The sequence below is a fragment of the Lampetra planeri genome, chromosome 7 (assembly GCF_965212315.1).
Source record: "Lampetra planeri chromosome 7, kcLamPlan1.2.h2, whole genome shotgun sequence".
NCBI classification, from domain to species: Eukaryota; Metazoa; Chordata; class Hyperoartia; order Petromyzontiformes; family Petromyzontidae; genus Lampetra; species Lampetra planeri.
The window spans coordinates 10,418,726-10,431,285 of record NC_136113.1 but is presented as its reverse complement, the minus strand read 5'-3'; the positions used below and the strand labels follow the sequence as shown (position 1 = coordinate 10,431,285).

General features: G+C 40.8%; 1 protein-coding gene across 3 annotated transcripts in view; it reads right to left on the bottom strand.

The window, feature by feature from the left end:
• USP34 (ubiquitin specific peptidase 34) overlaps positions 1 to 12,560 on the bottom strand; it is a 78,994-nt gene that overhangs the window by 61,150 nt on the left and 5,284 nt on the right. For all 3 annotated transcript variants that reach the window (XM_078596285.1, XM_078596286.1, XM_078596288.1), the window contains exons 3-8: positions 6,176 to 6,317; positions 5,002 to 5,331; positions 3,506 to 3,556; positions 2,414 to 2,563; positions 534 to 601; positions 150 to 342 (exon numbers count right to left, since the gene is read on the bottom strand). In XM_078596285.1, coding sequence (XP_078452411.1) covers positions 150 to 342; positions 534 to 601; positions 2,414 to 2,563; positions 3,506 to 3,556; positions 5,002 to 5,331; positions 6,176 to 6,317 — 934 coding nt within the window. The remainder of the gene's footprint in view (positions 1 to 149; positions 343 to 533; positions 602 to 2,413; positions 2,564 to 3,505; positions 3,557 to 5,001; positions 5,332 to 6,175; positions 6,318 to 12,560) is intronic.

Sequence of the window (12,560 nt, the reverse complement as noted above, 5' to 3'; positions counted from 1 at the left end):
GTGCTGTCCACACCACCCGCGATGTGCCAAGCTGCCCTTAATGCTTTAGTTGCTCACTAAATGGTAACGAAGAACATTTTCTCTGACTGACAGACTTTATACAGTGCACTGGTGTGAATTTGTCTTTTTATTTTTTTTATTTTGCTCACCGTGATTTGGCTGAGGCCAGCGAGCCGCATGGTGAGTGTGGGCGAGGTGAAGTACTTGAACGCCAAGTCGAGACTCTCGCGGTCAAACCCCAGTGCCGAGTCCAGTGGCTCCTTCACCGCACTCCACATGAGGTCCGCCATGTTCCGCGCGGCGCTCTGCCTCAGCTCCTGGTCCGACAGCCTGCACAGGTACCTGCGAGCGGGACAAATGAACGGAAACAATTATCTTTCACATTCTTTTCTCGCTTTCTCGCAATACTTATTTAAACTTCTTAGACGAGACACTGTTCGTGCATATTTATTTCAAATCTTTTAACTGACTACACAACTACCATTTACAATTAAACGGTAATATATTTAAATAGCTCGCATCCTCGCGCGTACCTTATTACGAAAGTCCGAAATGGAATAATATGTTGCATGACTGCAGGCAGATGCAGCCAAATCTTAATCTGGAAAAAAACAACCATTCATATGCATCAGAAATGTCATCAGTATCTTCTATACAACAAGTGTATGTGACGTTCATTTTAATACGTTGTTACAACCTACTTGACTGTTTGAATCTCTCTGGCAGTCTAAATGGCCGATTCTATTTCCCTTTTCAAGTTCAAGATAAGGCCTTCCTCTTCTGATCTGTCTTGAACTGACCATTTCCATGTATCCGAATGTATTATTCATTACAAAAGTTCTCTCTTCCCTATTCTTTGGTTCCTTCGGTAAAGTCACGTAGATATAAAAATAATAATAATAATAAATAAAGTGAATAAAAATAATAATAAAATGTAAATTAAAAAACTGAAAAAAAACACTAATGTAGACTGTAGCCTGGTTCTTAATCGGAGTGAGTGTACTGGCAATCTATGTGGACTGTAGCCTGGTTATTAAGTTTGGTGAGTGTACTGGCAATGTATAATGTAGACTGTATCCTGGTTCTTAACCTTGGTGAGTGTACTGGCAGTCAATAATGCAGACTGTAGCCTGGTTCTTAACCTGAGTGAGTGCACTGGCAGTCGATAATGTAGAATTATTCTGTCTTTTTCAGTAATACAAATAAAAGAATAAAATAAAAAACCACGACGTTTCGATCACACAAGTGGTTGTCATCAGGAAAAGGGGGGTTAGCCTCTAAAGGCAAACTGTTTATAAAGGTTTAGAGATGGGCGGGGCAGCTAATGTTATTATTGGAGAAAACCCCGACACCGGCAGGAGGTCTACACCAATCAAAGCATTGCACCTCGCTCCACACACCCACACTGCTGATGGTGGAAGTTGACAAGAAAATACAAATCAAGTCATGACCCAAAGTGGTTGATGACATCTTTCCAATGATTGCTGAGCTTATAACCATCCTCTCGGTTGAAATTGTGTCTGTATATATGGATGCCTTCATGAATTATTTTTGTTGATAGCCAGTAGGCTTTAAAAGTACCATCGTCTTAGAGAACTCAATTTCATGTGAGCAGGCTACATTAAAATAATGATCAGCCACGGCAGAAGTATTCGTCCTACCGCATTTCAAATCTGCCTCATGCCCACGAACACGGTCCGAGACATGTTGCTGAGTTTTTATTATTTTCATTAACTTTATTTTCTATTATTATTTTTCTACCTACGTGACTTTACCGTAAGAACCAAAGAATATGAATTCCTGCAGTCACGAAAGTTTTTAAGTAAAAATTCCTCTCTTCCCTTTTACTCATATCTTAATAATACTCATCTTAACAAACAAAGCCCTCTTGTTCCCTGCAATCCCATAGAAGGCATGTGTTGTTCTTCATACACATGAATACTTTTACGACAACACAATTGGAGCACACATTGTGTTGTAGTAAAAGTATTCGTGCACAAGTGCTACAAGACAAGAAAATGCACCAAAGCGCAATGAACTAATGGGGTGAATTTCCCTTTACGTCACAGTACAGGATAGATAAAGGACAAATAAAGGGTGTAAATACAGTTTAACACCTTCCCTTGGGTCTACATGTATTTTTTAACAGCTTTTCCAAACTTTATAGTGAGGATTGATGTCTCTGCCTACACCTGCTCGGGATGCAGAAAAAATTGTGAGCATTGTGGGCAGCAGGATAGGTGATGTGGTAGGGGCGGTGGTCACACAGCGTACACCTTAAAAAACTTTTTTTCTGCACGGGAATCACTATCAGTTACGAATATCTACCGGTGGATGGCGGCACGTACAGAGAAACATTTTACACGGTTATGAGATGACTTTCTTCCAATAGGAAAACTCAGCCAGCACTCACGTTTGACACGAGGGTGATGAGTGCATGCGCGATGGGGAACGGCAGGGTTTCGGGTGTGCCGAACTCAAAGCACTCCCGCATTAGTGCAAGTCCGTTCTTCCCGCAGAAGAGGCAGACATAACGCAGTAGGTGCAGGGGCACCTCCACGTCCTGCCCACGCAACAGAGACAGTGGCCGCGTCATAGGCAATACCACCGTGACAGAAGACTTGCTCACATGGCCAAGACGGACACCCGGAAGTTTCAGTGATTTTTCGGCGGCGATGGCAGTTTACAGCACGACAAATGCAGTCCACAGTATGTGGTCTTAACATGTTTTAGTCATCATAGGTGAGGAAATTTGATTAATGCTTCACAGTGGATAGCCACAACAATTGTTTTTGTTGCAATGTTTGTTGCTGTAATTTGCTGACTCGTTCTTACTGCAAATCTGTGAAAAAGGGGCTTCAAAGCTCATCAGATTCCTCCAGTCTAAATAAAGATCATCATTCTCATTCTGAATTTCACTCAAGGTAGGGGGGGGGGTTTGCTTAAGTCGCTTAAAGTCAAAAGTGTATGAGCAGAAGAATTAACTTATTTTTTACTTCAACCCGTGGAGAACCCATTGCTCTGTAATGGAAAACCAGAGACAGCTGGAATTTTCACTCATTTCACAATCCTGTACTCGGAGCAATACAAGTCATCTGTTTTTCTACATTAGTGAGGTTTTTTTCTATTTTCTAAGATTTAAGGATGTTCTGGCGAGAGAATTACAATTGGAGCACACATTGAAACGTTAGAGCAATTTTAAATGAACCGTGTTAGTCTTCTGGAATCGGTACGCCCATGTCTTCGGTGAAGCTAAATATTTTACGTTTTCCGAACTTCTTCTACCGTTTTGGTGGCAGGCACTAACGGGGTAAAGGGCAGTGGAGCCAGCAGCCAGCCAGGAAACTCCATTATACAATATATAGACTTACAAACCAATCACCTACTGTTGGGATCAAAATGATGAATTAAAGAGCATAAAAGAGCTGCATGCAGTGATTTGGAATGTACAAATAAGCCTGCAGAGGAACAAAGGGTTGTAAAAAGAAGTCTGCATTCAACTTACATTCATGTCACAAAAAGCTCCCAACAAATTGCTTTCTGCTGTCGAAATGTCCTAAAGAGAAATTTCAAACAAAGCATATTAAAAAACCACAATGTACAGATAATTCAAATTCCCTTGCACACAATGGTGATGCATTTTATATACAGTTAGACATAGGTTTAGAGACATAATGGAGACTGTATTTTAGAAATTCCAAGTTTTCAAGCGCAAACTCCAGCAGAATATTGAAAATTAGAATGACCTATTAGCACTGGATCACTAATTTACGAGCCTTCTTGGTTGCACAGGATTTTGGACCTTACTATAAAAAACACACACACCTGAAAATGTGTATATTTACAATTCTGGCTCTAATTCCGTTAATAATAAGAGATGCCACGGTTTAATTTAATGATACCCACATAATCCTATAGAATTTAACAAACTTGGAGATTTACAGTTGCTGTTAAAACCATTTACCAATGACAAGCACTCTAAACCCCAGCAGTCAGACCAGGAGAAAGTCTTGGTCCTGGGTTAAGATGCAACTAAAACACGTGGCTTTGTTTCAATATCCCATTTCAAACATATTCACCTCTTTAAACAACACAAAAAAAATCACTCAACAGGTCCCGTATCATCATCTTTGTCTCTTTAAACAGCTGAGATTGAGACAATAACAAGTCCTTTACCCTCTCTGCAAGGCTGTCTACAGCTCACTGTATAAAATAGCATTTTGATTGAGCTAAACGTTTTATGAAATGAGAGCACCATGTTCTGAAACTTCTGATGCATTACTCACCGCCCCTCTAATCCTATCTGCAAAAGTGCACACGTGAATCGCTGACATTGAAATGCATTATATTATCAAACCAATAGCATTAACAAAACACTTCTAAGCAAAAGCAAATGAGGATGGAGTGCTCATAATGAATTCGAATGAGTTCCGATAAAGCAATTTCTTTTTCATTTGTCCTATGCAGTTTCACATTTATTCTATTATGTCCAACGATCAGAAAATTATCCATAATCATTAAGCATCCAGCATGAGTGAGCAATACTTTTTAACGAATATGCCAAGGTCATCACAAAATGTTACCGTGATTTTACAACCGGTTTCCAAAGGCAACCAGACTTCAACATTTCCAAGTTATTTGTAATAAAGGGCAACAATATATATTTCGACAAGAATGAATTATTTCAAAACTTTTCACTCTGTGGGCAAGTTTATCATGTTATTAAGTAAAACTTGTGAACTTAAAAGTTAAATATTAATTCTCTGCCAGGAAGAGAGAAATGACAGATGTGGCCACTTATAAAAAATGATGGGCTTGCCAAGAAACACCCATTCCTGGACATATGAAAACGAGCTTCATAGCGAATTGTATTTCTCCAGGTTTAATAAAGATTCAGATTCTGAATTCCACCCCTTCAATAACCTCTTTGAGCACGTTTTCAATACCTCGCAAATGTGAAACTGCAGAGTTAAATGGCTAAGCATCGCGAGCGCGCCTTGCCTCTATGGTGGTATGCGTGTTGTGCTTGTAGGCCGTGTAGAGAGGGAACTGGATCTGGAAGATCTTGGCAATGCTCAGCAGCAGCTTCTCTTGCTCCTCAATGCTCCAGCTGCTCCAGTCCTCCTCCGCCGCACCAGGCGACCCGGCTGACACCTCCGATTCCTCGGCACCATCCCCCGAGCAGGCCCCTCCACCGTCGCCGCCACCGCTAACATCTCCTTCCCGCCGATCCTTTCCGTCCAAGACACGGGCAGCTGCACCCCCGACTGCGGGGTCCAGCAGTCGGGGTGCATCCTTCACTTCAAAGTCCATCTGCATGTCGGCGTCCAGCTACACACAGCACAGGACGCACAGCACGGCAATTACGCAACACGATCCGAGAGCTGGCACGGAAAAGATGCAAAATGCCAGTCGCTCAACAGTGACAAGGACAAAACCTGTTGAGCGTGCGACGCCATTTGCCAGCAGTGAATTGGTTTTGCAGTGAGCCAGGAGCTTGTGGAGGATATGTATGCGAGGTGTCTACAAAAATCAATGTGCTCGTTTTCATCTTTCAGTTATATCGATTTTAGTATCACCTGGCACACTGAAAGGATGTCGATTATATTCTGAATTTCATCAGACATGAATGTAATGCATAATGCAGACTAACAACACCAAAAGTACTGTGTATGTCATCTAACCGGGCAGCTAAAACAATTTTGGTAAAACACAGCACACAAATATTTTGACAGCTTTGAATATAGCTGTAAGCTGGCAGACTGATAAAATTTTAGTTAGAAGCAACCTTATTGACTTAAAGCTTTCGTGACTGCAGGAATTCATATTTGTTGGGTCTGTCGGCAAAGTCACGTAGATAGGTTAAAAGAAAATAACAAAAAACTACGATCGTCATGATGACGATCGCGTATGTTGCGATCGAAACGTCGTAGTTTTGCTATTTTCTTTCAACCTATCTACGTGACTTTACCAAAAGACCCAAATAACATAGCAAACCTTATTCTTAATCCACCAATGATTGTATACCAAGTACATATATTTACAAACAAATGTATTAACAGATATGTTTCACAATGTTTAAATACATATCTCAGCCCATTTCCATTTTGTATTTAAATGGATGTGCTTCCATCCTCAGCTGATAGCAGTGCAGGGTCTGCACTTGGGGTCTTGCCTGTGGTTGTGGCTTCAGGCTGCTGGGCTGTAGGCTGTTCCGAAGGCAACAAACAAGGCTCACGGCGAGTCGGATCAGCTCCAACAGCACCTGGCTGAAGCCCTCCAGATTCCTATATTCCTTGAAGCAGCAGAGGCACTGCCTGAGGTTGGGGAGGTTGGGGAGGTAGAGACGCAGCATGTCGAGGAATCAAAAACGCACCCAAGCCATGGGTCAACTGTGAAATGCACTGGCTCGCTCAGATAACTGACAGTCAGGATTGTTGAAGCTTTAATGTCACGTGATGTCAAATATTTAGTCAAAATGAAATGAAAACGTCCACTGATCTATTTGTTCTCGGAATTGGTGGCAAATGCCGTGTGCACGCTTGGAAAACACGGACTGAAATGTGCGTCTTGGAATCGGTGTGGAATTCAAGCTAATCCCTGTTAACACTAACAGGTGGCCCATAACAGCCATAGATTTCACAAATGGATAATTTTATGTTTGTTAAACAGAGCTTGCATATGTAGACCACGTCTTGCTGACAGCCGTTCAAGTGTCCACCTATTGTCATTACACACAGCCATTGATGTTAAAACTATTCCCATAAATACATTATACAATTACATACTGTTAAAATAAGTAGGGTTGCTGGCTGGCGTATCTAAATTTGCTACTTTATATTAAAAAAACACTCCATTAAAACTATAAATATCTATTGTCTCAATGAAGCGGAAACAACGTGAAATATTTGGCATCTGTGTTGGTTCCAACGAAGGCATTGTCATTCTTATTGCTAACAAAGGATTTTGCCGAACTCCCCACTGCTGCCCACCGTATCACCATGAAGAATATATAAAACTCTATAACACATGGAAGTTGCCCATCCAAAATTTGGAGAGGTTAGGCCTATTCCAGGTGATTTGGGTAATATTAAAATGTTCGAAATATATTGATATTGAATGTCATTGTGTCAATGAAAATTGTGCCTGTCTCGGAATAAAAAATTATGGCATGCAGGGAAATACCATGAAGTATGAACATTTAAGACAATTAAACTTTGAAGGCAGTGTGGCTGCCAACAAAAACACGACATGTACACAAAATAGAAGACGATGTTCAGCATGACAAAAAGAAAACACTAGCCCCAAAAAGTTACAAAACCAAACACAATTTTCCCTGGAATGGGGATCCAGTAGTAATACGGTGATCATGTTTGGAGGCCATATTTAAGTGAATCCAAAGAACGTATGCTTTGATAAGCACGACCATAACAGAATGCAGAACATTCATTAGTCACGCATTAATCTGCGCAATAGTCGACAGGCACAGCTGCTGCTACCCGCAGACAATAATCAAGTGTTTTAGATACTCGAGTAATTCTAAAACTGTCAACGTTAAGACTTTAAATTCCCATTTTTGTTTTATTATGCATATAAAGTCCCGCAGGTTCAATCTTGATAATTTATCAATTCTCAGCCTTTTATAATTATTATTCAGATAACCTGAGGCCAGATGGCTACACTGCCTGCAATACTTTTGGCGACTAACCTTTAAAAGCTGTAAAGACTAAGTGATTATCTCTGGTTCATCCTATGTGCAAATAAAGAGATCACGTGGCTTCTTCTATGCAAAATTGTGAAGGGCAACCGCTCCTGCACTTGCCATTTCTGGCTGGGAGTTCACAAGCAATCTACCCAACAGGTTGACCTGGAGTTTTCAGTTTGCTGCCTGCTGGTGTGGCCGCATGGGGTTGTGAGGCCATGAAAAATCACCGGGACCATGGCATTGCATGTATTAATTGGCTAAATGAAATCGTTTGACAGCTGTAAGAATACTTTTACATTTAATGTCATTTATGAACATTTAGACTGCACTGATGGCATTTTCCATTCAATTGTATCATGTTTTTTTACTTGGTGCTTTACTCGTCTGTTACATTTTATGAATGTATGTATTTAATATACTCATTTATATTTTCCTTTGAAAATGTTATAACTTGGATATATTATGATAATCGTTTATCTTTCGAGTACATGATTCATGGCAATATAAAATTCATGCAACTTATAAAAACGAATCATGCCATTCGTGCATTGCCACATGATTAACTCAGAAACAAAATGTGATCACCAATTCGTTGAATGTGATTGAACAATCACACACTTAAGACAGTCCTCCAAGAAAGGTGACAAAAATTATGCCAATAACAAGTGGCCGTTTTCAGTCACACGACAACAAATAAACGACACATTGTTCTCAAAGAAATGTGCAACGCATCCTTTAACGATAACCACTCTACATCTCACCAGCAGATCTAGGATCTGAAAGAATGCCATGGACCACAACAATTCAGAGTAAATTCAAGCCCTTGCTGGTGATCTCAAAGCCAACTACAGCTGTGTTGAGCATGTTCACATGGAGGATTTATTTTCCCTTGTTGAGCATTAAGGCAGACATCTCTTGGCAAGCCAAAAGCAGCACAAAGATTAGTTGTTGTGTTAAAGTCAACTAATGTTACATTTCTTGGTTATGAAACCTTCCCAACAAATCATTTCACATTGCATTTTAACACTGCTGGGAGCATATTTTATTAACTAAATTATCCATTATGAATTTTAGTTTGCACATAATTTTTAAACCTAACTTTTCAGCAGCACAACTTAAAACTGCTGTCAGCCTTTTCACCATCAAATTCAGTTTTAGGCAGTGTACATTATACATGAGCCAAGGCTGCCAAGCAAAGGTATTTTAAATATGCTACTGTTAACATTTGCACACATTAAGTATGAACACTGTACACAATGTAACCTAACTGTGATTGGATAAAAGCGCTATATACATTCAAGATAAGATAATCGTTTTAAAAAATAAAATTCAAGAATGTCCATTTACAACATAGTCCCTCATTATTTACATTCGATTATCGTGTAAAAACTCTGGCAATCTACATACTGGCGATGAAGTGTATTTTGGAAAGCGCCAAGGTCAAATGAGACAAAGGTTGACGCTTGTTGTACTCGCAAGTTTTAATATTCAGTTAATAATGGCATGCACACATGACCTTGGTAGTCTGCAGAACCACACTGTTCCTAAAGGCAGACAATACATGTGATGGTTTGGAGTCCCTATACTAAAGGTGTTGTTCGAACGTAGTTGTTGAGCATTAAGGCAGAGAAATCTTATCGGTGTTCACTAAGATGGTCAACTTGTTTGCCTTAGAGGCATTGAGGTGGGTGTGGAGGAAATGAAGTGAAGGTTAAAATGAAACTATTGTGGTGGTGCAAAACCCGAACTTCAGTCCTCAGGTAGTTCACAAATTTGCTTACATACTGTAAGCAGTGCACATATATCGACATCTGTTTATGTGTAAGAACATTATAATTTTTGCACAACATACTTTCATGTGCCAGTTTGGCCCATTGATTTTTCCCCCTGGGATTGCAATGGCGGGCCACTAGGCAAAGTTAGAATAATGTATAAAGTAATGTCTATAGTCATGCACATGGCAATTTATACATGTATATATGCAGGATAAAGTAAGAGTATGTTCCTCATCAAAGTGCCACTGTGATGTGTATGTAATTATGGTTCCTGGCAGTCCTCGGCTAACGAACCTAATTCGTTTCTGAGACCCCGTAGTAAGTCGAACGGCTCTTAAGTCGAACAGTTCATAAGTCGGTACGGTCAGCGTTATGAAATGTGTTACGGTTCAATAATAAGTATAACCCGTAAAAACGAAGTTTTTCACTATAAATCCTTTATATGCGTGGCAGCGAACTTAATATAAAGGATTTAAAAATATATTCGCCTGTGGAGGACGCGGGGATCGATCCCGCGACCGTTGGCATGGGAAGCGAGGGCGCTACCAACTGCGCTACTCCGCCACGGCCTGTGGAGGGGTTACGCTCTGGGCTCTTACACTGTGCGTTCTATTTGAATATATGTAAAATAATTTTTTTTTGCCTAAAAAGTGTAAAATGTTGGGAATTTTTTTTCACGAACATTAATTGTCTCGCACAACGAGTCTGTGTGAAAAATGTCAGCTCGATTGGATCACGGGAAGTGGGTTAAAAAACGACCAAAAGATTTGCACGGTCGTAAGCAAGCACGCAAGCAAGCAAGCGAACTTAATATAAAGGATTTAAAAAGGGAAGCAATGCTAAACTCATAATTAAGAATAAATATTCTACAGTTGCATCTCACACTGTAAAAAATACTGTATAATAACTAAAACGTAAAGTAAAGTAAACAGAAAAAAAACTGTTTTCTTTTCATTTAAATCCTGATGCTAGCTTGTAGACGGAAGGGGGGGCAATCAGTTACCATTCATAATCAACGTTTCTGGGTTTAGATCGCGTTATTTATAAATGTGTCGTAACCCTCCACCACCCGACACGGCCAATCAGTAAAAAAGTGTCACGTTGACAAAAGACAATTAGTTCACTGCTTTAGCCCACCAGTGTGTTGAAGCGTGAAACCACAACAATTTACAATTTGAGTACGACGTTTCGCTGGCAATTTCATACCATAATTGCACACACACACGGGGCACGCTTGGACACACAAAGACACACACAAAGACACACACAGACACACAAAGACACACACAAAGACACACACAAAGACACACACAAAGACACACACGGGGCACGCTTGGACACACAAAGACACACAAAGACACACAAAGACACACACGAGGCACGCTTGGACACACAGACACACAAAGACACACACAAAGACACACACACAAAGACACACACACACAAAGACACACACACCCCCCCCCCCCAATGACAACGATCCCCCGTATAGCCTTAACAGACTGTGGAGGGGGGGGGGGTGTTAGCGACCATCGACTATGAAGGCCGGCACGGCGCACAAGAGGGTGGCCAACACCATGCCCGGCTGCCTTTGTCTCCCCAGTGGCGATGTTTACACACCACACCAGGTACTGGTGTTGGCCACGAGCCAGAATCTAACTCGGGTCGCTGATTTCATTGCGCAGTAACCGGTTACACTACCGCTCCCCACACACTTTCACGCACACACGTGTCCGCATGCATACACACCCAAACACACTCAGAGCGCGAGGCCGACTCATTAGATCGCTCCTCTGAACAAAATAGGTCTGCGGTTCAGTTTTCAATCACAAGCTGGTTCGTAAGGGCGTTCGTAATGCCTGTACATAGCTTGACTGACGTGTTTTTTTATCTATTTCCACTTGTTTACCTGGGAAAGCTACAATGAGTCTCAAGACTTTTTCAGGAGGGTCCTGCCAAATTTTCACAGCAGGGGGCGATGCTGCTATGTATAATACCAATTCAGTAATTTGCAGGAAATGTTTCAGCTTGGGAAGTCTGGCCCATACCAGTAATATTGTATGTTTTTTTGCTAAGGAAACCATGCAGATCCGGGGGAGAATATATCAACTTCATGCAGAAAGGCACCCGAGTCAGGATCTGAACCCAGGTGCCCTTCTTGATGTGAGGCACGAGTGTTACCACTGTGCCACACTGGTGCATTCCAACAGCTGTTTCATGTAACTATGACCAATGGAAAACAAATTTCTATAAAATCAATCATATATAATTGTACAATGTATTCCTGGTGAATGTAAAACAAAAATATATAAACTACACATACTTAAGCAAACATTCACACACAATGTTTTAAATGTATTATGTTGCGGATGAAAAAGGGAAGCTAGAGTTCACAGAAATGCAGTGCTGGTGCACAAGTCCAAAGGTTCAACGTCAAAAAAACCCCCACGGAATGTCACCCTCAGTGCTGCAATGTGGATGCAGATTCATAAAACTGGCTATCGTACAAAGTGGACATTAAAACGGCTACTGCCGTCTGCACACCACGCCAATCCAACAGTGCTCCTAGTCAAAAGTAGGCCATCATCTGGGATTATGAATGACCTCTGACAGTGAAAACAAGGCCCGACCAGTTCACACTACTGCAGCAAACTGACAGCAAACAACTAACATGGCCACCACATGTCCCAGCTCTTTTGTGCAGCAGTGTCACAGCACAATTACCAATGCTCACTTATTGAATTAAATAATTAGCCGAAAACTACATTCATTGCCTTCTCATAAACACATGTACCTAAATGGAATTGCCTTGTTTATAAATCCATTGAATAGGAAACCATGTAATACAGCAAAGAACTGTGATTTTCTTTAAAACTGGAACACTTGAATGAACACATCTTGACTTGTACAATTATTTTACCACCCACACAATACACAGATATGAAATTATATGCGACAGGCGACTGCTGGTATATCTAGCGAGGGATAATCAATGAAAAAAATGTGGGCTACAAAAATCTGGTCCAATAAACCTGTCCTCCAGCATATGTTTTGACGATCCAAGATAGGTTATCACTAAT